This window comes from Geosmithia morbida, assembly GCF_012550715.1.
Source record: "Geosmithia morbida isolate 1262 chromosome Unknown scaffold_11, whole genome shotgun sequence".
Taxonomy (NCBI): Eukaryota; Fungi; Ascomycota; class Sordariomycetes; order Hypocreales; family Bionectriaceae; genus Geosmithia; species Geosmithia morbida.
Genome location: NW_023336198.1, coordinates 368540 through 393446, shown reverse-complemented (window position 1 = coordinate 393446; position 24907 = coordinate 368540). Strand labels below are relative to the sequence as shown.

General features: G+C 56.0%; 8 protein-coding genes across 8 annotated transcripts; 3 read left to right on the top strand and 5 right to left on the bottom strand.

Moving 5' to 3' along the window:
- Positions 1–5629: 5629 nt before the first annotated feature.
- Positions 5630–7823, top strand: GMORB2_1912 (osomolarity two-component system, response regulator SKN7; the record flags this gene model as incomplete). Its single annotated transcript, XM_035463893.1, has 5 exons — positions 5630–5686; positions 5856–5939; positions 6037–6177; positions 6262–7354; positions 7426–7823. The coding sequence occupies 5 exons, from the start codon at positions 5630–5632 to the stop codon at positions 7821–7823; spliced, it is 1773 nt and encodes a 590-aa protein (XP_035320157.1).
- A 991-nt stretch (positions 7824–8814) lies between these two features.
- On the bottom strand, positions 8815–9917 carry GMORB2_1911 (Survival protein SurE; the record flags this gene model as incomplete). The annotated part of the gene is made up of 2 exons (XM_035463892.1): positions 8815–9536; positions 9737–9917. 2 exons carry the CDS (start codon positions 9915–9917, stop codon positions 8815–8817), a joined length of 903 nt encoding a protein of 300 aa, XP_035320156.1.
- A 2964-nt stretch (positions 9918–12881) lies between these two features.
- GMORB2_1910 (LysM domain) lies at positions 12882–13724 on the bottom strand (the record flags this gene model as incomplete). The annotated part of the gene is made up of 2 exons (XM_035463891.1): positions 12882–13369; positions 13520–13724. The coding sequence occupies 2 exons, from the start codon at positions 13722–13724 to the stop codon at positions 12882–12884; spliced, it is 693 nt and encodes a 230-aa protein (XP_035320155.1).
- Positions 13725–15011: 1287 nt separating this feature from the next.
- On the top strand, positions 15012–16652 carry GMORB2_1909 (carboxylesterase 2; the record flags this gene model as incomplete). Its single annotated transcript, XM_035463890.1, has 1 exon — positions 15012–16652. The coding sequence occupies one exon, from the start codon at positions 15012–15014 to the stop codon at positions 16650–16652; it is 1641 nt and encodes a 546-aa protein (XP_035320154.1).
- A 172-nt stretch (positions 16653–16824) lies between these two features.
- On the bottom strand, positions 16825–18295 carry GMORB2_1908 (putative arabinose efflux permease, MFS family; the record flags this gene model as incomplete). Its single annotated transcript, XM_035463889.1, has 3 exons — positions 16825–16933; positions 17043–17719; positions 17837–18295. The coding sequence occupies 3 exons, from the start codon at positions 18293–18295 to the stop codon at positions 16825–16827; spliced, it is 1245 nt and encodes a 414-aa protein (XP_035320153.1).
- A 1863-nt stretch (positions 18296–20158) lies between these two features.
- Positions 20159–21522, bottom strand: GMORB2_1907 (Protein of unknown function (DUF3500); the record flags this gene model as incomplete). Its single annotated transcript, XM_035463888.1, has 2 exons — positions 20159–21231; positions 21318–21522. The coding sequence occupies 2 exons, from the start codon at positions 21520–21522 to the stop codon at positions 20159–20161; spliced, it is 1278 nt and encodes a 425-aa protein (XP_035320152.1).
- A 549-nt stretch (positions 21523–22071) lies between these two features.
- Positions 22072–23388, top strand: GMORB2_1906 (2-keto-4-pentenoate hydratase/2-oxohepta-3-ene-1,7-dioic acid hydratase (catechol pathway); the record flags this gene model as incomplete). Its single annotated transcript, XM_035463887.1, has 6 exons — positions 22072–22093; positions 22175–22413; positions 22500–22558; positions 22633–22889; positions 23007–23103; positions 23184–23388. 6 exons carry the CDS (start codon positions 22072–22074, stop codon positions 23386–23388), a joined length of 879 nt encoding a protein of 292 aa, XP_035320151.1.
- A 398-nt stretch (positions 23389–23786) lies between these two features.
- On the bottom strand, positions 23787–24713 carry GMORB2_1905 (uncharacterized protein; the record flags this gene model as incomplete). The annotated part of the gene is made up of 4 exons (XM_035463886.1): positions 23787–23957; positions 24015–24064; positions 24464–24479; positions 24531–24713. 4 exons carry the CDS (start codon positions 24711–24713, stop codon positions 23787–23789), a joined length of 420 nt encoding a protein of 139 aa, XP_035320150.1.
- Between the last annotated feature and the right edge of the window lie 194 nt (positions 24714–24907).

The following is a 24907-nucleotide window of genomic DNA, read 5'->3' as shown; positions in this document are numbered from 1 at the left end:
TTTCTCATTTCTCTAACTTTACACCTCATCTCCATCGGCATTCTTCGTTCCCTGTCATCCGTATAACAAGGTTTGGTCGCCCTGACTATCCAGATGCGCGGCGAGAGGGTCGAGAACGTAACTGTCAAGAGCATTCACAGGGTGGGGGTGTGTAATGCTGATACTGCTAGTACCAAGGTATCAACCTGGGAATCGGATCTGGTACACTGAACGAATACACCCCTCAGCTGCAGATAAGGGAAATTGATAGCAAGGGGTACCAGACTGGCAACATCCGTCAACAACTATGCCGTTTGCTTGATGCTCGACGTCCGAATGCTCCCGATTCCAGGCCCATAATACCCCTTGCGTAAAAAGTATTACTGTCCGGAACTATCAACGGGTAAGGCAATAATAACTGACAACGTGGCGGCAGGGGGGGAGGGGGGAATCGAAAAAGAAAGAGAAGAATGCATAACCCACCCCAGCTTTCTTCATCACGTCATAGTGGGATTGAATAATAAGAGGTATAATGGCGGATGTGTGTGTGTATTGCGTGTGTATCCTTTATACGGGACATATCTGCAGATTATAGTATAGGCACTTATAGGATCCTAGGCCTACTCGTATAGCTATTCTTACATAATAATCCGCAGAGGGAGGAGCATTATTATATAGGTACTTGTGCCATGTCCCTGTCCAACCTCGTGACTTATCTCGACAATATTCAAATCCTCCTTTGGATCTCGCTCCATCACACACTCCCATGGCTCGTCCGGCTAGATCCGATGCTCTGTGATTCGTAGAACCGTGCAGGAATGTCTTCGAAATATGTGCATTGTAAACTATCGGACAGGCCGCAGCCAGACAGTTGTTTACGAGTCTACAACTCTCTCAGCTAACCAGAAGAGAAGAAAGCAGAAGAAAAAAATATACAGGATTTCGCGGCCGCCGGCTAGCAAGGGTAGTAATCCGGTACCGACCGAAGGGACAAGCCTGCAGCCTTCAACTCTAGCACAAACTCTCTCGCTTCCAGACTCTCTCTCTCTCTCTTCTTCTGTCTCGTGTGTTCGGGAAACTCGTAATGATGGATTTCTCCCCGAATTCTCCAAGTTGCCAGTTGAACCAGCAGACCCTTGTCTCACCCCTTTTGCGTTACTCGTGCGCCGCGCCCCCCTCCCCTTTTAAGCCGTCCCCCGAGACCTGTTGGTCGTCGAGACCCAGGTCAAACAAAAGAATCGACAAAACGATTGAGTGAGAATGTGTTCCTCCCAATTCTGTACCCTTACCCCCTTGCCCACCCAAGGGTACCCAAGGGGGTACCCACTTCAGGCGGCCCGGATGTCGGTTAGAGGGCCCTTGAAGGTTGCGGTTTGCCTGCATACGCTCAGCCCGGCACTAGGAGATCTGCTTGGCTTTGTCTCCCTGTCTCCTTGTCTTGTCCCCTACTAGCTCGCCATGCAACACGCGTTTGTATGATTCCCGAGCCAGTGGGTCACGGTAGTTCAAACCCTAACAAACCCCCCCCCCCCCCCCCCCCCCCCCCCTCCCACTCGTCTTACCAGTACTCCGTATCAGACGTGCAATTGCCACCTCTTCCATTGGCTACTCCAAGCGACATCTCCGAGCGAAAAAATGAAGGTCATATCCACACGGGCCGCCATGTTGACTCAGTGGCATGGAAGACAAGGCACGTTGCTGGCGGATCCTGTGCTACGCGAAATGCACCCAAGGGATGAGGCCGTACCCGTCTGATCGAGTGGTCTGATGGACAAGACCGGACACGTTTGGGTTACAGCAGAGAAGCAGCATACTCGTAGATGCGATCGGAGGAGAGCGTGTCCTGTGTCGTCGGGCATCTCCGTCCCGCCATTGTCGCGTCATCATGTCTCGTCATTGCCCCCCCCCCCCCCCCCCCCGATTGGGAGCGTTACCGGATATCAAGACCCCTCTTGACAAGGCTGGTCTGGGGATCTAATCGAGTGCATGTACAACGGATACATACGACCGCAAACGCACGCCACATCCATGGCCGACGACGGCCCAGAACCGGGGTGGTAGGCAAGGCTGGCGGACCGGTTCGGGTGTGGAGAGCGGGGGAAGCATCTCGCGGGAACGGGTCATCGCAGAAGGAAAAGCGGGGAACATTGCCGGCAGAGGGTCAAGGCCCAAGGGTTCCAAGTCAGAGAGGCCAGAGGGAGAGGCATGCCTTGGCAGTCTTTCTCGTATGTGTGTGTGAACCAACTGCCAACTGCCAACTGCCGATTGCCGACTGTCCACCTTACTGGCCACCCCTCCCTCTGGTACTCGTATAGGTATACTCGCGCTCGTATGAGTCGTAACCCTTCAACCCAGACCAGATGATGCGTGCTTCTCAGTCAGACTAGTGGGCCAAATGTCGGGACTCTTCTCCTTTAGGAAGTAGGACGGCAGCACGCGTGGCCACTTATGGAGTGGTTGTGGTGACAGTGGTGACGGTGGTGGCAGTGGTGACAGTGGTGATGGTGCTGCTGCTACTAACGTAAGAGAGAGATGGCTAGAATCACGGGCTTGTGTCGCTCTAGAGTCCTATGACCCCCGCCGGGTCATTTGGTTATGTGCTAGAGCTTTCTTTCCTTTTCGGGATTCCCTGGTATGAGGGGATCAACCGGATAACTGAGTGCTTGGCCTGCGCCGACAACTCAGCTGGTGTTCTCGTGGACACTCGGTATGGATTCTGGTGAGGGCTCAATCGGACATCGAACGATCTGATAAACGACGGGTCCTGGTCCTAGCACTACCCCATGCAACACGAGCTTGCGAGGGTGAGTGGCAGTACTGGGCAGAAGAGAGAGAGAGAGAGGGGAAGAGAAGAGGGAAAATGTGGGAGAATACCAACGCCTCCCGCCGAGGTACCACTCCACGACTGGCATGCTGTTGGCGAGGGAGAGTACGGAACCACGCGACGGAGCGGCGCAGAAAGACTAGAGAACCCAAAAAGTTTTGATGTGACGGGGAAAAAGTTTGAGAAGAGGTACCGTGGTCCGTTGGCTCGTCAAAAGTTAAGAGACGCGTGCTGTTCTGGTGCACGGTAAATATCTATGAGGCTACGGGGAGGAGTGAGAGGAGTACGAGAAGCGGCGGGAGGAGGAGGAGGACGGCCAGAACTGGCAGTGCCTTGGCAGGTCGTACCTTCCTTGGGAGCGAAATTGTTGGAGTGACACAGTCATATGGGAAGGAGCGAATTAAGGGTAGTTCCCAGTTGGATAATAGTTAGATGCCAGCCACGGTAACACCAACGGAGCCACACATCTTTTCTCACCATACGATACTTGGTAAAGATGCCGTCCAACCGCATAACACGGACATGATGGTATGCAGTAGTATTACTCTCTTCGTCTCCCTGACTCCGAATGAATATATCTCCGTACGAACCCACACAACATCTTACCTGAAAAGAGGGAAAAAAAGGGTCTCGGGGGGCTGGAACCTAGCAGCATCGGCTGTTTAGCCTGCAGAACGTTATTGGACTCGGGGGCGCGGGAGCATACGCTAAGACCTCTAGAACCCTGTTAGCGCAGCAGCTGGGATATCACAATTCACAATGCTTATAGTCGCGTACATGTATATGCTGTTAATCTACGGAGGAGTATTATTACGAGCACGGAGTAGTACCTAGTGGTAGTGGGCACGAATAGATCATGTTCAAATCCACGATTTTTCCTTATATATACATAAAATCTTTTCGCGTCGCCAACCAGGACAGCCCTCCCTTTTTTGAAAAACTGCGAAGACTCATACCGTGAGATCTTATATGCCTCGTAACAGAGTACTAGTATTTCTGCAAGTCAATAGAGATATAAATGAGATGTAGGAATTCTACCTCGAATAAGTAGATTACCCTTGAAGAAGGCATCTTCGTTAGGTATTTCCTGGTATCGTTCACGCTACAGGCATTGATAGTTTGGGAGGTCTCCTCTAGCCTTCTATATAGTATACTGGCAGCCCTGATATACTTTATACGTGATCGCTATATTCGTACACTACAGCAGCCCGCGGTTCAGCGCCTATGAATAGATCCAACACTGGGAAAGAGAGGTGTGGCGTATTCTTGGTCTGGGTAGATGTACTCTGACAAGATATTCCTCTCAGGTGACTGACTGGGACTTGACACCTGATCACCAACCCTGAGTTACATTCACCTACCTGCTCTCGATCCTCCCCTTCAGCGCCCTTTCAGCGCCTGACCCCTTGAGAGCTCTGGACTGTACCCCTTCATGCACTCTTCAGGGCGCCCCTCATCGAGGCTCTCCCCCCCCCCCCCCCCCCCCCCCCCCCCCCCCCCTCCCCTACGAGCATCGGTCCCTTCCACCATAATCGACGCCCTTGACTCCCAAGCGCTCGTATTACTGTCATGACCACTCTTTTTTTTTTTTTTGCTCTCTTAGCCCTGGCCCAACGACCTCTCTCAGAGACTGTCTTGTACCCCGCTGTCTTGACAAGTACATATACATATAGCTCTGTGCTCGTGCCTCAGCACTCTTTTGTTTTGTGCCTGCTGTGCTGCTGTTTCTTATTTTACTTCTCTCTTACCCACTGCAGAGGTTACCACCAAAACTACGCGCTCCTGCACTCCACTGAACCAACCGTCAGTCGCTCTTTTGAGTCTTACCCATCGTCGGCTGCACCTTAGGAGACTGAGTTTCGTTAGGGAAAGAGCCAGCAATTGATTGGGAAAGAAGGAACGACCCAGATACTTTTTTTTTTCCTTTCCCTTTTCCTCTCCATTTCTTTCTTTCTCTCCATCTGTCAAAGAGTCTCTCACAAGAGCCTCACTCAGTCTCCATTTAATCTCTCAAGTCAAGTGTCAACAGTCAAGAGCCAGAGAAACGAACTCTCCCAGAGTTTAACTCTCACAGCGAGACACCAAAGACATTCACTACCATTCCCCCACTCATACCCTTTCCCACCATCCGCTATCCGCCACATTCCTCCTTCTTTCTTTCCTCCTTCCTTCTTTCCTCCTTCTCTCTCTCACTTGTTCCTCTGCCGCGGTGCTAAGCAATAATAATACTACCCACTATTGCTACCGTCTTTGACTCCATCTGGCTACTCATTCTCCATTCTTCCGCTCCGCCGCCGCCCGCCGCCCGTCGCACGCCCTGTACATACGTCCTTGGCTGAACCTCTCGTTTCTCCTTCACCCAAACTTACAATCTCTGATATAACCCGTCTATCGCTCCCCTTGTGTCGAGCTCGTCGACTTGCTACTTGCTTGCTTGAATCTCTCCCATCCCCCCCGCCCCCCTTCTACGTACACCTCCGGGCCCTTGATGCTGTGTGAGTAACCGGCACGTTTCTCTCGGTCCCTTCGCAGACACACGCGCAACGCAACGCGATCTCATACCCGCCCATCCGAACCCACCTGGCCTCAGTCACCTGGTCAGACTACTTTTATTCTTTGGACCTTCCTCCCCCATCTCCCCTGTCTCCCAATCCCGTCCGTCCTCTACCCCACCCATTCCGGCGCCCTCACGTCTTTTTTTCATCCACCGCCTCGCATATTTGAGAGCAGACAGCCTGTCGCATACCGAGCGCACGGCCAATTCGACTACGTTCTGCCTTGTCAAGAGCTTGGCCGCCCGTCGCATCGCGACGCCATCACAAAGTCATGTCCGGCACAGAGATGGCACCGACGTCTGGTGGTGGCAGCAACGCCAGCGAATTCGTGAGCACTCCCCCCCCTCTCTCCCACCTCCTGTTGGGCGGTCTGGCAGCAACGACACGAAAACAACAAGAAAATCGCATTATTGACATCGCAATAACGATAGGTTCGCAAGCTTTATCGGTACTCTATCACCCTCTCCATGCGGCCGCCCGAACTGCTAACTAACTAGCCCCTCTACAGCATGCTTGAAGATCCTTCCCACCAAGATGTCGCGCGGTGGGGAAAGGTCGGCGACTCCTTTGTCGTTGTCGAAGTGCGCCTCCCTCCCCATCCGAGTACAGGAGATTACCAGTACAAGATGATCTCGTGTATCCGCCACCGCTGTTGCTAACCCGTTGGACTATGATCAGGGCGAGAAATTTACACGCTCGATTCTGCCCAAGCACTTCAAGCACAGCAACATGTCAAGCTTCATTCGCCAACTCAACAAATACGACTTCCACAAGGTCAAGCCCTCGGGTGACCACGACAGTTCCTCTCCGCTAGGCAATGTAAGATCCTCTCTCCTCTGAAGCGACATTGTCATAGGTTCCTCCCTTCTGCACCGACGCGAGGCTGACGTGGTTGGGCGGTAGATTCTCGAGTTCAAACACCCCCATTTCCGCATCGACAGCAAAGATGATCTCGACAACATCCGCCGCAAGGCTCCCGCTCCCAGAAAGGCCCCCGTCTCGGACGACATAACCACAACCCACCACATCAATGCAATGTCAGAGCAACTGGCCGCTACCCAACAACAAGTGCAGCAGCTCCAGGAGCTGTATGGCGAAGTCCTGCAGACCAACAAGATTCTCGTCAACGAGGTTCTCAATATTCAAAAAATCCTCTCCATGCAGAAGCAGGCTTCTCACGAAGTGCTCAACTACCTCACGCCCTACGAGGGAGCCACCTCGGCTGTGAACAATCACGGCAACCACAGCGGCGCCAACGGCGCCAACGGCAACGGCGCCCAGCCCGTTACTTCCAACGGCCGGGGGGGCGCAGAGACAGAGGAGCCCGTGCCTGAGCTACGGAGAGCTCGCGAGCTCCTCACCAGCATCAACACCGAGACGGCCGCCGATCGTGAGCTTGACCGACTCCAGCACATGTACGGCTCACCCGCCGATTCGAGCGCCATGGTCACACCCACCTCGATGGGTATACTTAGCGATCCCATGCACGACATCAACCGCTATCCCGTCTACCCTGTTGGACAGACAGTCGGTATCGACCCCTTCCACGCCGATCACATCAACAAGATCCCATATGCTGTGCCCGCCGACCTGAACCCCGGTGTCATGATGGAGCGAACCCAGATCACCCAGCCGCCTCAAGGGCCCGGCATGACGGCCACGGCTGGTCCCACCAACGGTGCCGACAGTGTATGGGCTAAGAAGCCCCTCGTGCTCCTGGTCGAGGACGACCCGACATGCACCAAGATTGGCATCAAGTTCCTGGGGACAATGGGCTGCGAAGTGAAGCATGCACCCAACGGTGCCGAGGCCTACTCTCTCATCATCAACGGCCCCGACCGCGACAACTATGACATGATCTTCATGGACATCATCATGCCTCGTCTGGATGGCGTCTCGGCTACGATGTACATCCGTCAGACCAACACGACGATACCCATCATTGCCATGACGTCAAATATCCGCCCCGAGGAAGTCAATGGCTACTTTGAGCACGGTTAGCTGCCCCAAGACGGTCCCGAGTTCCGACCGGTCTCGACTGCATGATACTAACACCATGTCCCGCAGGTATGAATGGAGTGCTGGCAAAGCCCTTTACCCGTGACGGTCTGTCGAAATCCATCCGCGCACATCTGGGCCATCTCATGAAAAACCCTCCGAATGATGGTGAGATGGGATCCAGTGCCGGATACTACCCCCTGGACGGGCAGCAGCAGCAGCAGTTCCTACACCAGAATCCCGCAAAGTACGAGGCGCAGACGCCGCCTGCCAACGCACAGAACTGGTCGACCGGCCTGGACCAGGGCTACTTTGGTATGAATGGAGGCGGCCAGTACAACAACATTGGGTCTAACCCTCACTCCATGTACTCGACCAACATGTCCTCTGCCGACACAAACTCGCGGCTGTCGGATGGCGAGAGCCCACCCGTCAAGAGACAACGGACGACCGCCCAGGGGTACTAGGTGTCTGCTACATCTAACCCTCATGTGGCAAGACGCCTTGACCCTCTTGCCGTATCCTTTGTTAGCAAACGACTTTCCATGTATATGTTTTTTTTTTTTTGCGATGATGACCCTGTTTTGGTCTCTGGGAAGACGGCTGTCATCCCCAGAGACGCGTATGAAGGCGTTGCGGTGGTTTTTCTTGGAATATTCTTGGATCTCTTGAATTTTCTTATTTTTATTTTGGAAGAGCGGCATATATTACCACACTATTACGTCTGGGATACACCCGTGTGGGGGAAAAAAAGTGTTTTTTTTTGTTTTGTTTTTTTCAAATTCTCTACATCTTTCACGTTTCTTATTCGTTTTTGGAACACGGACAATATGAATGGAAATGACTCTCTTATATGGCCTTTCTTTTTTCTTTTTTCTTTGGGAAGGGAAACCCTATCCCCGGAAATATATTCTCTCTGTTGTCTTAATTATTACGGTTTTTTTTCCTTTATTCTCTCTCTCTCTCTCCCTCTCTCTCCTTCTCTCTCCTTCTCTCTTGCAATAGCTCTCTTCCTTTTCTTGGAGTTTCTCCCGAATCTAGGGATTGACCATGGTGCCATAGTGCGCTGAAAAAGAGGGATGGAAGAGTTATAACCATGAAATGGTGGCAGGGGTGAAGTTTTCCAGGGGATATCTACCGAACCCCCCCCTCGAATATGGGAAATGGGATTCATGAGCGATTTCTCGAATGATAGTCTCATGGCTGTCTTGATACGATGTCTATCTCGCATGATGGACTACTGCTTGAAATGGTGGCACATGTTCACGATGCGGGAGAGCGGTGCGGTGGTCAGAGTCTCTGTCTATGTAACGCCGGTGCGGGACGTCCCACATGTGGACAAAGGGCGCATGGTGGTTAGAGTCAAGGGAAGGCATACGGATGACGAGAGCGGTTGTGGGAAAGTTGGATTCATGAAGACGTCTCATCTACGATCTGATGAGGCTAAGTGGTAACCAGCTAAGGAAGGCAGACGAGCAGGTCCTTGAGCTTCTCCAGGACGGTAGCCTGGCGATCATCGTTGACGGTAGTCTTGTCGGAGGCGTCGCCGACGCTGACAGAGATGTAGCAGCCATCCTGGCCGGTGACGTGGGTCTCGGTGGGCAGACGGGTAGAGCCGCACCAGTCGACGTCCTCCGGCGAGGCGAAGCCGGGGTTGATGCGGCTGAGAACCCAGCTGAAGTCGGAGGCGGCGGTGCAGCCGCCCTCTACCTTGGGGAAGTTGACGTTGAGGAAGACGCCGTCGGGGAGGTAGGGCTTTCCCGACGCGATGACGGCCTCGGTCAGGGTCGCGGCCAGCTCGGCGTAGACGAGGCTGCGCTCGGGCACGGGCGTGGCGTCAAAGGCGACGTTGCCGCTCGACAGGCCGGAGAAGGCGATGGCGGGGATGCCGGCCTCCTCGACGGCGTAGCAGGCCGACCCGACGGTCCCGGAGAAGGGGACCTGGACCCACAGGTTGGAGCCGACGTTGGGTCCCGTCACGGCGATGTCGGGCTTCACCCCGCTTCCCCAGACCTCGGGGGCGAAGACGTCGAGGCCGTAGCGCATCGACGTGGCCGGGTACGAGTTCACCCAGTTCAGGTCGGCGCGGGACGGGTCGGAGCCGTACGGACCCGAGTTGGCGGGGCAGCTGTCGTATTCGCAAGGTTCGGTGCGGTTCGAAGGGTCAGAGTCTAGGGAGCCTGTGTTTTTTTTTTTTTTTAATACATGCATCGTATGCTGGTCTTGTTGACAGAGTGAGAGTGCGTGCATGTGTACATGTGCGCGTGAAGAAAGAAGGAGAGTGCGAGCGTGCGAGGGAAGAGAAGAAGAGGAGGAGAGGAAGTGCGAGCGTGCGAGGCCAAAAAGAAGAGAAGAGCGTGCGAGGTCATGAGAAGCATACCCTTGCCAGATTGGTTATCAGCGGGAGCAGAGAGGAGAACATCGTGACCGGCGTCGATGAGGGCATCGTTGAAGGTGCGGATATAAGACTCTGCCCAGCCGTCGTCGTTGGACTGGATGATACGAACCCCCTGAACGGCGAGGGCCTGGAGAAGGACGAGGGAAGTAGTGATGGTCTTCATTTTTTTCTTCTTCTGTCTTAGGGTTGGGGGGTTTGCAGGTGCGCGTATTCCTTTCCTTTCGTCGGGGGTGAAATTCTTGGCTGTAGGGGCGAGAAAGAGAGGGGGGGGAGAAGAAGAGAAGAAGAAAGAGCGTGTGATGTATGCCAAGTGTAGGTCCGTGTCGGTTCTCAAGCAATGGAAGAAAGAAAAAAGAGAGACGAGAGGTGAGAAGTCCAAGCTTGTCGACGATGCAAAAGAAGGTGAGTGAGAGCGGAGCGAAAGGAATAGAGAGGACGGAAGGACAGAAGGAAGCGTTGAATGTCTTTATAAGAGAAGGAGGAGAGCTGCACTGCCTTCCTCTTCTTTTTTTTAAAAAAAAGAAGAGATAAGAAGAAGGAAACCCCTTGTCAATAAAACGGAAACCTCTTTTACTGGTAACAGGAATATTGCGGAGTATTCGCCGGCACTACGATAAAGAGAGAGAAAAGCTCTCAAAGCTGTAACACGAAATCCCCCTGAACAGGAGTCCTGATCGACATACCCATCTATCCTACATTGGGAAGCCGCCGTGGCTCTGTGCTGGCACTAGATACATACTATTGTATAGTATAATATTATAGTATCATCATGGGCGGATTAGTCTGCCTGTAGTCCGTACCACACGTGCCCGGTTCCTGGTATTGATTGTTGCTCGTTACAAGTCGTGAACCTGTACTCTGCTTTACCCGTGCTCTGCTTTGCCCATACTGAGACTACTAGTCACTACTACTACTACACTAGTAGCAATATCACCTCTTCCGTAGAGGGTAGAGCAGTATCGATGATGATGCTATCGTGGCAGACTCGAATTATGGAGACGCGAGATCCCACGTTCTACCGTTCGCCTCAGTCGGTTGGTGGATTCCTCCAATGCCGGGTCGATGCACGAGGCTCAAGAGAAGAAACGAGAGAGGCGCCCCCCCCCCCCCATTCTCCACCGTCCCCTCCCCTCAAGTAGATGAGACTACACATCGGTACCTGTGAGGGGTGATGTTGGAGTCTGGTGCTGCCGCACGTATCGGCGGTGATGTCTCGTACTCCTCCCGCGCGGGTGTGAAGAAGAACAGAGCCAAGGTCCTCGGGATCGAGGAGTGCCGTCGAGGAGGAGGATCAGACTGCTGGGACTTGGCCGGCGGGCACGTGGACCTTGCCGGTTTCCTCGGCTTCCCCCGCGGACAGGGACGATGATCTCGAAGGGGGCAACTCCCGCATAGCGCTCTCCTCTCTCCGAAAGGGGGGCGGTTGGAATGATGAGGGGCTCGGGTACGTTGAGAGATGCGACCGGAGGCATGACGCATAACGGTTCGCTGCACCACCGCCTTGCACCGCCTTGCACCGCTGCGCCTGCGCCGCTGCGGTTGGATCTGAACTCCCTCCCTGGCTGATCCTGTGGGACTCTTTTCTTATTCTCCTTTTTACAGACCCGTGAGAAAGCGCGGCGGCGGTGCGCCGGGGACCTGGTCGGGCATCGGCGAAGGGGGGGGGGGGGGGGGGGGGGGAGGAGGAGAGGGGGATGTTGCCTGTTGCCTGCTCGATAGTCAAGGTTGGTTGACCTGAACCTCTTCCGTCTTCCCGCAAAGCGAAATGATGATCGAATGAGATTGGCAATTGCGCCTTCGGTCATGCCGTGGACCGTGCGTCTTTGTGGTGTCCTGGATACGGATTGTCCCGCTGGCGTCCCCATGCGCAGCCCTACATGTGATGCTCGTATTCGACGGAATCGGTTCTCGCAAATGCCAGTGTCATCGCGATCCGTGACGTATCAGCAATAGCCTACAGGTGATAGACTGGACGGAGACAGACGGACAGTGGAGCGTTTCGCGGCTTCTACAGAAGGGGACGCGTAGGTCCCAGGTACGGTACCGGTACCATGTCGATACCAGTCGAAGAGGTTGTGGCATCCTCTCTCGACACCCATCCAGTCGCTCGACCTGATGAAGGTCGTCGGTAGGACCGAGCGGATGTATCCGAGACCGTTCGAGGCTACGTGGCTGGCAACTCTTATCATGCAGTACGGCTGATGAGAGCCGCTAGAAGAGTTCCGCCTCCCGTGGGTATATACAGCATCGCTCGCAGAGACTGCTCATGCATCGGCAACCCAACATGCCGTCCCGAGAATGACGGAGCCTTGCGTTGACGGTGATGCGGGATGCAGGGTAGGCCACGGCACGCATTCTACACGTCAATGATGTATATGCGTACGGTATGTCTGGCAATACTGATGCCATCATCATACATGTAGACGTACATGTAGACATGTGTAGACATACATGTAGACGTACATGTAGACGTACATGTAGACGTACACGTAGACGTAAAATGTACTCGTCATCTGTAGACCTAGACGCATACGAGGGCATGCATGTAGATATACACGTAGACGAAAGCATGTACACATACATGTGCGCACACGTCTTGTACGCATACTGCACGCTTTCATGTAAGCTCTCCACTCTCTCTTCCTGCGTCCGGGTCGTCGACGAGGACCATAAACCGGCGTTCGGAAGCAGATCAGGCCACCGCGTCGGGATGTATCGTGTCGATACCGTGTGCATCTCCTGCGATAGGCAGGGGGACCGTGCATGCCAGTCAAAGCAGAGAAACATAAGAAGAAGGATGAAAAAAATGATGCTGCAGACGGAAGCTGGGTATATGTCACGTACACACAGCGTGTTCCCCAAAATCGACAACCACCATCTGCTCCGTACTCCCTCACAACCTGCATCTACTACCGTCTTACGCCGCATGCGCATATGCCTCGGCACATGCACATCTCCCATGTTGTACGGCGGCCCTGCAGGTCGGACCTTGCCTTCTCCCCCCCGCCCCCCCCTTGACCAAACCCGTAAGACCCCCAATACACCCAATACACCCAATATCCCCCGTACCCAACCGACGCCGTAAACTCCCAAGGGACCGGGACCGGGTCCGAGTACCGTGGCAACCTCAACCCAGCACGTCGTAGTCGCTGTCGAGCAGGGTGCAGTTGACGGGGATGGAGATGGACGGATCCGGCGACGCAGCGTTGGCGCCGTTGCTGTAGTTGTAGGTAGGGCTGAGGCTGATGATCTGGCCGACGGTGGAGCCGTACCTGTCGGCCAAGTCCTTGTAGACCACCTTGGAGCTCATCTGGAAAGGTTGGATCACGCACTCGCTAGGGTCGCACAGGGGCACCTTGACGAACTGGCCGACCGGCAGCTGCTCGGTGGCGGACGTCTCGTTCCCGGACGTGAGGGAGCTGACCGTCATGTTGAGGCGGCCGGCAATCTTGGCGTACGTATCGCCCCTCTGGGTGTAGTACAGGCGGGGGCCTCCGAGCACGCAGTTGCGGGTGCCCGGGCCCGAGAGGAGGCAGGTCTCGTTGTCGGGTTCGCAGACCTGCGGCGGGATGCGGATGCTCTGCCCGACGTTGGGGATGATCTCTACATCGGCCACTGCGAAACGTCTCAGAAACGAGAAACAAGAAAAGAATAAAAATAGAAAAAAAAGGAGGGAGAGGAGAACGAGAGCAGAAAAAAAATCAGACGATGATGGGTCCCTCCGTCTCCCCGTCGCTAGTGCTTCTCAACGGTGACGGCACTTACTGAGGTTCTCACGGCCGATGTCGCAGACACCGCGCTTGGTCGCCTTGGCGACATCGAATACGGTGGTGCCGTCGACGGTGATGGGGTAGAAGAACGTGGCGCTGTCAAGCTTGTCGGTATCGCATGATTCCCTCGAGCTCACGCCCACGGCAGATACGTAGCCTATGCTGGAAACGGCCGTGAGGAGGCTGGCGGTCAGATGCATGACTGTCGGTTGTCGGTTGTCAGTTTCTGCACTCTCTCTCTCTCTCTCTCTCCTTCTTCTCCTCCTTCGCCTTCTTCTTCTCCTTCTCCTTCTCCTTTTTTTTTATTTATTTATCAAGATGATATTTTTAACAATACTCTCCCGTTGGAAAAAAAAAATGTAAATTTTTCTTTTTCTTTTTTTCGGAGAGTTGAAAGACTGCCAAGAGACCGAGAGATGGATTGAACGGAAGAGGTATGGACGGGCCCTTAAACTATGTCGATGGGCTGAGGTACGGAGTACCTGTACGGACGATACTTGCAATACCTGGACCTGGACAAGCCAATCTCATTGTCATAGGCTCCTGAATATGATGACCCTGCCTACATGCTTATGCAGGAACCGCAACGATCGGCATCTTTTACGAGGCCAGAAACGTCGACGTCAGCTCCGTAGTGGAGGACGGCGTACGCGTCGTTTCCAATCCAAGGGAAACGTGAAACGGTATAGGGATATGACGGCGCCTCTAAAACAGGCTTATGAAGCAAACAAAACAAAAGCACCTTCCATAATGAACCGTCAATCCTGCAAAGAGAGAGGGAGAGAGGGAGAGAGAGAGAGAAGAGTCCCTTGTCGACGCGGTCTTTGCGTCCGGCATTGTCCAATCGGTATCGTGTCTCCCGCCCCGCTGGGCTTCTCATATGCCGAAGTCTGGCTGAGAATGGAGGGGACATGTCACATTACGCAATGCGTCGCATTCGACGGAACCCTGGAGGAAATCTTACCGAGCTGCTTCTCCCTCGGAGGCCGCGTCAACAGCTACCGTGCGACCCGCTCGCATACGAGGCTCGAATTGGCTGCCGGCTAGTCGGTAGCCTGGCTCGGGGGAGTGGCATAGACCCCATGGGCCACGCATCATAGCCATTACCGCTAGAGATTCTTCCAAGTTCCATGTAAGTTCGGTGGCATCGGGAGGTGGCGGCCCATGACGGGCTGTGTAGGAGTACGAGTACGAGTGATCTGCTAGGCTAGAGTACGAATGCGGATGCGCCTATTACTGATCGGGGGGGAGAATAGGCTGAGCTGTCCAACCTTGCAAGTACCGACGACGAATATGGTCCCCCCCCTTATACCCGTATGTCATCTCCGTTGCGTCGTAAGCCCTCGGGGTCAGGCTGGGTGGGACGACTGCTTTATATCTGAGAGGCCTCTCCCGTCTCTCCTCCCCCTTCCTCGAGAGACATCTGATCAGATCACCATCAGCCATCCTTCACCCGTCATCCAGCCAGCATATCCGACCTTCCCATGATGGCTCCTCCCTCCAAGCTCGCGCTCGGGAGCGCCATCCTGTCGCTCGGCCTCCCGGCCAACGCGTACCTCTACAACGAGACCATCCAGACCAGGTACGGTGCCGTGCAGGGCATACCCGCCCTGAACGCCACCTGCTGCTCCTACCTCCCCGGCTTCGAGGCCGTCACCGTCTGGAAGGGCATCCCCTTCGCCGCCGACACCGGCGGCGCCAACCGCTGGAAGGCTCCCCAGCCCCGTCAGGCGTGGAACACGACCCTCGTGGCCGACACCTTCGGCTCCGCGTGCCCGTCCGGATCCGCGCCCAACGGGGCCGTCGACCCGGTCACGGACGAGGACTGCCTGAACCTCAACATCTGGTCCTCGGCCAACAGCACGGCCGAGAAGCGGCCGGTCATGATCTGGAGCAACCCGGCCGGCTCCAACGGCGCGTCCAGCCTGTTCGACGGGGGCGCCATGGCCCTCCAGGACATCGTCGTCGTCACCTACAACTACCGCACCGGCCCCTTCGGCTGGCTCGCCCTGCCCGAGCTGTGGGAGGAGTCCGGCAACGTGACCACCGGCAGCTACGGCGTCCTCGACCAGGTCGCCGCCCTCAAGTGGGTCCACGAGAACATTGCCGACTTTGGCGGCGACCCGGACCGCATCACCACCGTCGGCCAGTCGGCCGGCAGCGCCTCCGTCTACCACACCGTCAACAGCCCGCTCACCAAGGGCCTCATCGTCGGCGCCATCGCCGAGAGCGGCATCCGCGACCCGCGCGACCCGGCCGCGACCTCGCTCGCCGAGGGCTACAACAACATGTCGACCTCGGTCGCGCTCAGCCGCGAGCTCATGGGCCTCCTCAACGTCACCACCGTCGAAGAGCTCCGCAACGACGTGACCGCCTCCGACCTGAGCACCTACAGCAGCTTCACCTTCTTCTCCAACTGGCGCGCCACCCTGGACGGCCACGCCATCCCGATGACGTACTGGGACCAGCTCCAGAACGGCCCCGCCAACGACGTGCCGCTCATCACCGGCAACACCAGGGACGAGTCCGGCGCGACCTACGGGGGCGTCGTCAACGTGTCCGACTACACCGAGACGATCCGGTCCACCTACGGCGACTGGGCCGACCGCTTCCTCAAGGCGTACCCCGCCTCCAACACCACCCAGGCATCCCTCAACACCAACCTGCTGGCCCGCGACGTCTCGCTCACCGGCTCCTGGAACTACGCCCGCCTGTGGGCCGAGACGGCGTCGTCGCCCATCTACACCTACTACTGGGACCACGCGCCGCCCGGCCAGGACCAGGGAGCCTACCACATGTCCGAGATCACCTACGTCTTCAACAACCTCTACGGCACCGACCTCCCCTGGACCTCGGTCGACTACAAGATCGCCAACACCGTCAACGCCTACTGGGCCAACTTCATCAAGACCCAGGACCCCAACCAGGGCGGCAGCTACAGGAACGGCTCCCTGCCGCGGTGGGAGCCCACCACGGCTGCCGAGCCTACCGTCTTCCACCTCTCCCCGTCCGCGCCCGAGAACGTCGACGGCCTGCCTGTGGGCTACGAGCAGGTGTCGGTCGCCACCGAGGCGCACCGTGTCCTGATCACCGACTTTTTCGAGTCGAGGACTGATGTGTCCCTGTAGATAGATATTGTCACGTTAGGCGGCATCGAAAGAGAGCGATTGATTTAGAAATTCCGAGAGGGCCCAGGGCCCAGGCCTCCCCCTCCACCACCTCCTCCCCCCTCCCCCTCCCCCCCTTCGGTATATATATATATGTATATAGCATCGATAATTGAACAGAATCGCTTAGTCGCTATTCGTCTTGTTCCGCCAGTATCGTCCTCTCCACTGTAACAGCGTCGTGGGCAGTATAGACACTCCTAGTATCAGAGCTGCTATCACAACCACACTGATCCGGAGCCCTACGTCGGCGAGCATATCAGGAATCCTGCGTCTCGTGTGTCAGCGCGTGGGAGAGCAGAGGAGAAGAGGGGCATTCGGGGTTGCCGGCGTCGCATATCAGAAACTTACCAGAACGGACCGATGAACCCCCAGCACTGCCGCACCAGCGTGATGAAGACGCCGATCGCGGCCGCTTCTTGCGGATAGCAGTCGACGGCGTAGGTGATCAGGATCGTCGTGACGATCTGATTCCCCGCCGCCGCGATGGAAGCGCCGATGATGGGCGTGACGTTCCACTCATCCGAGGCTCGGTCGATCTGCACCAGGAAGACGGCAACGCCGCAGATGCTCAGCGCGTAGCCGACATAGCTCAGCCAGAGGCGGTGCTCCGGCCGCGGCGAGTTCCCCTTCCGTTCGCGCGCCAGCATCCACTTGTCGGACATGACGCCGCCGATCTGCTCCCCGATGATGGTGCCGACGATGATCCCGATGTACTGGAGCCCGACCTTCTCCGGGCCGAAGCCAAACTTCTCCGGGAAGATCTGGGGTATCTCGAAGGTGGTCATGACGCTACCCCACAGGAAGACCATGGAGTAGGCAGCTGCCGGCAGGATGACGTTGGGGTACGTGACGAGGCGGAGGGGGGAGAGGAACGTGGCGAGCCTCAGAGGGGTCTGGTCGATGCGGCGGAAGCTGAGGTACTCCCGCCTGAACCTGGACGTCCGCTCGAGGGGTACATCGCTGGCGGGCTCGAACCGGGTCTCGGGTCCCAGGAGGGCATGCAGGATGAACTGCACGCCGTTGGTCTGACGGAGACGGCAAGTTAGCCTCTCTGCTCTCCCCGGTCGATGGGGGAAGCGAGGAAGGAGGGATGGGAGGGGGGAAGGCTGTCTCGGGCAGGCAAGGAGATGGGGGCCCCTTACGATTGCGAGCGTCCAGAAGATCCATCTATACGATACCCTCTCGGCGACGAAGCCGAAGATGAGGGGGGCGACGGGGACCCCCAGCGTCAGCATGGACGACCAGACGCCCATGAACCGGGCCCGCTCCTGGCGGAAGAAGGTCTCCTGCACGACCGCGGTCCCGAACGCCATGGCGGGAGAGATGAAGAAGGCGGTGATGGCCCGGCAGAGACCCATAGTCCCGTACGAGTGGGACACGGCGCAGCCGACATTGCCCACCAGGCTGCACAGCAGCGTGGCGAGGAAGACCGGCCGTCGGCCGTACGTGTGCGAGATGGGCCTCCACAGCAGAGGTGCACCGCCGAGGACGGCGATGACGATGGATACCAGGTAGCTCGTCCGCTGTACGCTGACGCCCAGATCTGCCGACAGCTCAACAAAGGCCGACTGGATCGAGGACGCCGTGAACAGGGCCATCATGGCATGGAACGCCACGAGGGAGATGGTCACGATCTTCTACAAGAGAGGTCAGATCACCTTTCTCTTCCCCTCCTCTCCCTTTCTTCTCCTTCCTGTCTCTTCTTCTTCCTCCTCCGCCCCGCATTCATGTTTGGATTGAAGACGGATAGTACCCATCTTCATCTTCAGAGGGTCGGTGCACGCGACACATACCTTCCATTGTGGCCAATTCAAGGGGTCAGCATCACTCATATACGGAAGAGGATCCAAGTCGACGGTTCCATGACGGTTAAGAAGATATTGCTTATGGTCTTCGGTCAACGATGACGCATAACGCTTCATCTCAGTTCATGTCAGTTGGTCATCGACGGATGCGGACCGATTGATAAGCGAGCGAACCGGGGAAAGGGGGGGGGGGGGGGGCCCAGGGGAAGAAAAAAGAGGGGATTTTGCTAATTATCTCATCATGATATCTGGGGAAAATAACGGGTCTTTTCTTTTCTTTTTTTTTTTTTTTTTTTTCCATCCTAGTATATTAGGCAGACATAGCCCCCGATTACGGAGTGAAGCAAAATAAATAATAGCGTATGAGTTGGTATTGATAACACCGGGGGGATAAGATGGACAGACAGTCTGACGCGTAACGGAACTCACATTGCTTATACGATCGGCGCTCTCGAGAGCTTCGACGTCCTGTTTCGACATCCTGACAGGGAGAGGGTCCGTCAAACTGAACTGTCTGTCCTTGGTAAGGGAGAGAGGATGACACTTGGAAGGAGATTCTCATGTTCGGACAGAACCTAGCATGGTGGGAGGGGGGGGGGAAACTCCTCGCCTTGATATATATAATACTGATCAAGGTCAACTTCACCCTCCCTACCTCCCTCCCCCCTTCAGATCCCTGTCAGCTTGTTCTGACTAGATAGAGCGAGGCGGCGCAGTGCCGTGCTACCCCACGGGGTTACAGCAGATGCCGCTCGGCTGCTTCTAAAACGAGACAGCGCCTCAACTCAACCCCCGCACTGACCAAGTTGCATCGTCCAACCTGATGTCGAGCATTTGACGGTTCATCTTCTTCCTATTGGATGGTCAATCCGTCCAAGGTTGGGACTATCCAGGGTCGAAATCCTGGTAATCATCTGGCAGGATAAGTTCAAACCCGGATGCTCGGCAGGTGAACCCGGGCTCCTATCACGAACAGCAGTCTGTCCCGGATGCAACTGTGGTATCCGACCGGTGATGCAGGCCGTGCTTCCTGCTGCTTAAATTGGAGTCGGTTGAGCCGCCTGAGGTCTGGCAGATGCCTGATTCCTACTCTCTCGCATGGGATAACGTGATCCTACAATCAGGATGCGCCTTGCCAGAGGCCATCTGAGGCTGTGCTGCGTCGGAAGCCAGTTGCACCGCAGCGTCTCACGCATCGGATCCATACCACGTAGCTGAGATAAGGGGGAGGGAGACGAGGAGGTGAGGGGGGGGGGGGGGGGGGGGGGGGGGAGAGGGCATCTGCGTGGGACGTCCTACCCGCTCCTGGACCCTGTCCGAGCACGATACATCTCCCAGGAAAGGCTTAATCGTTCCGGATAACTCTTGCCTCGTCAGCTCCCCCCGACCGCTATTGACGCTACATGTATATTATTGGAGATGTGATTCGTAAGCCTAGTGTGGGATATAATACGCCTCCTATCGGTCTGAGCCGCCCCCCTACCCCGGCCATGGCTCACGCCGGCGGAGATGAGTGTGCCGGTAGCTGTGACGATACGGTCTGGGCCTATCGTCTAGTACGGTGCGATTTAGCATTGACATGTACCGTCTTCACATTGCCACTACTGCTGGTCTCGCCTAAGTCACAAAGCATTCTCGCCTCCCGCTTCCGTGCGCTGGCTAGCCCTCCCACATAAACTCTTGCCGCATGCCGGGAATCAGTTTCCGCAATGCCATCCCGTAGTCTCCGGCGTTGGGTGTCCGTAGAAGAGTGTGGATGTGGAACTTGGCCGGCTCCTTGTTCGTCAGGAACACCCCGGAGTGGTGGTCGAACTCGACGATGACGACCGGACTCTGGATACGGTAATAGAAGGCGTCCGCCTCCCCGAACCCGCCGATCCAGCAGAAATAGGTCTCGCGGAACCAGGCCCGACACTCCGCGAGCCGGATGCTCCGGGCCCTGTCGGGCAGGTACAGCAGGTACTCCGCCAGGATGTCGGTGACCGCAGCCTGGCTCTCCGGAGGCATCTCGGAGACGCACACGCCCTCGTACGGGACCACGCGATTATCCCGGTACGCCCCGCACAGATGTCGCTGGTCGTCGTGGTTCCAACGTCCGTGCGGCATGGCCGGATCCTTCATCTCCTCAAAGACCCGAGCCCGGGATCGGAGGGCAGGAGGCAGGCCCTGCATGAGCCGCAGTCCGCCGATCTCCTCCCGCTCCAGGATCCTCGTCCCGGCGTAGCCGCCGTCGTCGATCAGGTTCGGCTCAGCGCCGGTGAACCAGGGGGAGAGCACCATCTGCCTCCTGTAGAAGAATGCGTTGAGGCACAGGTGGTGCCCGTAGAAGGAGAAGCCCCACGGCTCCGTGGTGGAGGGCCGGCTTCCGAACAGGACGAAGTTGTACGAGAACTCGTTCATGACGGCCGGCGCCTCGACCAGGTGGCCGAGGAAGCCGTTGATGCGCATGGCCGACACTGCCTTGCCGTAGCCCTCGGGGGAGAGCGTGGCCTCGAGCACGGCCAGGACCGCGGTCCGCAGCTCTTGGGTGATCTCGTCCAGCCTGACGCCCTTGCTGCTGAGGAGGAACTCTGGGTTGGACCACGTGCGCCACTCCGGGGAGTCGATGTGGTAGATCGTCTGCGCCCTCTGTTCCGGGCTCATCCTCGACAAGGCAGCGTCGGCCGCGCTGACGATGTCTTCGATGGGGATGCCGTGGTCCTCCAGCTGGAAGAGATCCGGCCGAACGCGACCTGGGGGCGACGTTTGGGACAGTTCAGTCATGTGCACCCGTCGAGCTCCGTGCTGCTGCTGCTGCTGCTGGGAGGAAGCGACGTACCGTCGGAAGTCACGCCTTTGAACGGTTCGGAGAGCAGCTCTCGCCAATGGAGATACAAGGCGTGAAGCCACGGAGGCTTCCCACCCTGCTTGAAGTCCCTGGCATACTCGTGGGCATCCTGCGCCTTCATGGTAGTGAACCTGTCAGTGCTCAGGTCGGGAAGATGGGCCCTGAACGGGGAGGGTGCGGAGCTCGAAGACGCCATGGTCGGTCAGTCGGGTAGATGACAGGAGGTACGTCTGAAGCTTTGAGCTTTGGGGTCAAAAGTGTCTCAATCGTCAATATACGATGGCATTTTGGTCTCGAGGAGCACAGATGGCCGCTTATATCTGACAGGAATTGTCTTATACCAATCCCTCAATTCATCATGCCACATTCTCTTCCTGACCTTGCACGTGGGAGCTCTGGTACGGGTTCTCTGGGGACGAGATGCACGGGCGGATCATCCAGTTCCCATTGGATCATCAGCTCCCACATCGTCGCGAAACGCCATCAGCTCGATCGTCCACGATCCGATTGGACAAGATGAAAGACAGGAGTGAGAGAGAAGCAACGTGTGCATCGGTCTCGGTGCTCATATGAGCTCTCTCTCTGCGGCCCGTGAATCAATTTCAGTAAAGGAAAAAAAAAAAAAACCAGAAAAAAAAGGAGCAAAGAAAAAAAAAAACCCCCCCATCAACAACAAGAGCTGCTTCGTTCGGGAGACCTACCCCTTCGAATCAATCCCAGTAACACATCGACAGCAGAAGAAACCATGGCAGCACAGCAGTTCAGGCGTAAGCCTCACCTCCTCACCTCCTCACCTTCCCTCCTCTCCTCCCTTCCGATCGAAGCTGACCGTCTTATCCCACCCCTAGGCCTCGTGCGGTTCATCCCGACATCCGACCTGAGCAAGAGGCTCATCGGACAACCCTCGCTGGATGATATCGACGTGGGTCTTGCTCTGTTCAACGGCACCGAGGTAGCCGTCGACGTCTTTTCCGGCACGTCCGTCCTCAGACCAGGTGTCAAGACTGGGGTCACGGAGACTGTCGAGCGGCTCCTGTCGCCCCTCGATCCCGGCGAAGTAGGGACGATCCGGTGCATCGGTCTCAACGTGAGCTCCTCCTCCTCTTCCGCCGATTGTGGAATCGTGCGGGATGACGCATCTCTCGTGCTGACATCGCGATCCCCTCATCCCAGTACAAGAACCACGCCAAGGAGGTGGGACTAGACCTACCTACCGTCCCTACCGTCTTCCTGTAAACATCAGCCCACGTCCCGTCTGATCTGCCCCGCGCTGAGCTGACAAGGAACCGTCTTCTCTCGATTGTAGGAAGCCGAGCAATTCTCTGGGTGGTCCGTGGCCGGAGCCGACGGTGCTGCCTAAGCTGTCTCAGCTGGATGACTGCGGGGACTACGAGTCTGAACTTGCCGTCGTCATCGGAAAGGACGCCAAGAATGTGCCCGAATCGGAGGCCATGGACTACGTGCTGGGATACACGGCCTGCAACGACATCTCGAGCCGGTCACCCCAGTTTGGCCAGTCGCAGTGGTGCTTTTCAAAGGGATTCGATGGTTCTTGCCCGATAGGTAATGGCTGCGATGCCCTTTCTGGAGAGGCCCTTTCTGGAGAGGCCCTTTATGGGGAGGCCCTTTCTGGGGGAAAACAGCTGATACGTGATTGACTGATTCTGACCTCGTCACCAGGGCCTACGCTCGTCTCGCCCTCTCTCATCCCCGACCCTTCCCGCTTGAGGATACGCGGTCTCAAGAATGATGAGGTGATGCAGGATGGCGGATTGGAGTAAGACACACGTACCCTTCCCTGGTCGATTCGCCGCCGTGAGGGCGAACATGCTGACGTTGTTGAAAAAAAAAAAATAGCGATCTTATATTCAGCATCCCCAGCATCATCAGCTTCCTATCCCAGAGTACCACGCTGCCTGCCGGTACCGTAATCATCACCGGCACTCCTGCGGGAGTTGGATTTGGCAAGTCGCCGAGAGTCACTCTGCGACACGACGATGTATTCAAGGTTGAGATTACGCCTTATATCGGAACGCTCGTCAACAAGATGCAGAATGAGTAGTCGGAGCTTGCCATTCTTCTTCTTCTTATTCTTACTTTCCATCTCCCCCCCCTAATGAATTCTTGGCTGCCATGGTGCGATCTCAACTGAACTTTCAAGAGCATGATGCTGTCTTCACGGGTATGTAGAGAGGCTCGAAGAAAACCGCGTATCGCATGTGTGTCCTGGCCGCTCGACCTGTAGATGCTGCACTGCCAAGAGCCTCCTGGAGCTTCCGTGCACCCGACGGCGTCAGGTTGCTCACTCAACCTACATTTCTCATCCACATGAGTGGACGTAAGAGGCATGACTGAAACCGGATCAGTCTCATCTCATCGTCGGCCCCATTGACGCCATACAGTAGGAATGCGGTGCCGAGGAAGAGCCGGAGATAAAATCAATCAAATCATATTCAGCATCTACTCTAGGAGTGCGGGGAGCTGCACTTTGAGGTGCTCGACGATAGCGTCGGGACCATCCTTGACTTGGAGGCCGTGCGGGATAGCGTGAGTCTTGATGCCCGGGACCAGGGACTTGGCCTTCTCCCTCATCTGGGTGCTCTCCTCGACCGTCCACATTGATGCGCAGCACTGTGTTGATGGTCAGAGATGTGTCTGTCACCTCGTAATCTCAGCAGCTCGACTCACAAGGATGTCCGGCTGAAACTTGACGACGGTCGGTTCCAATTCTTCCTTGCCTGTGGAGATGGAGGTCAGTTAGATTCTCTCATCTCTCTCGGCCGAGACATTCCATCGACTGACTTGCGCAGTTGGCAACGTGCTCAATCGTGTATTGATCTTTCAGCTCATCAACCACGCGGCCAATGAGCCTCTTGGCCCGCTCAGGCGCATTGTTGACCGTGACCAGCTTGAAAGGGCCCTTCGGACTTGCGGATGCCATTTTGTTTTTGAAGGTATAATATACGTAAGCAAGTATGTGTATGTAAGTATATGCTATATGTGCTGCATATGTCTGCGTATATTGTGTGTGTGCGTGTGTGTGTGTGTGTGTATCGTGGGTGGCTCGTTGGTAGAGTACATGAAAGATGATGTCTCTCTCATCCGTTCCCACATTGAAGGAAGAGGTCTGATCCTACTTAAGGTCACAAAGCACTGGGATATGAATTCAGCCGGTGCTCATCGTCTCCATCTGAGCCTCATAACCCCGGGATATAGCACCACCCAGACACCCAGACAGAAGGGAGGGGGGGAGAGGATTGCGTTACGAGCGGGAAACCTCTGTCCGATTGGTGCATCGAGAGTCGTCACTCCCGGGATGGAGTTTCCACTCTGCTGACGGTGGCTCTTCCTCGTCGGGTGAGGAACGTCCAGGGTACGGACGTCCATGGATGCATGTCCTGTTATAATACTGATAGGGAACCGTGTGAATAGAGAGGTCTCGGTCTTTTCTTGCCATCTATCTCCAAAGCCGAGAACTCGGTCGGTCATTGACTATTTCTTCAATTGATAATCCCCCCCCCCCCAAGAAAAAACACATACGCATATGCACATCTTCAACATGAGTTTCACCTGGCCACTTA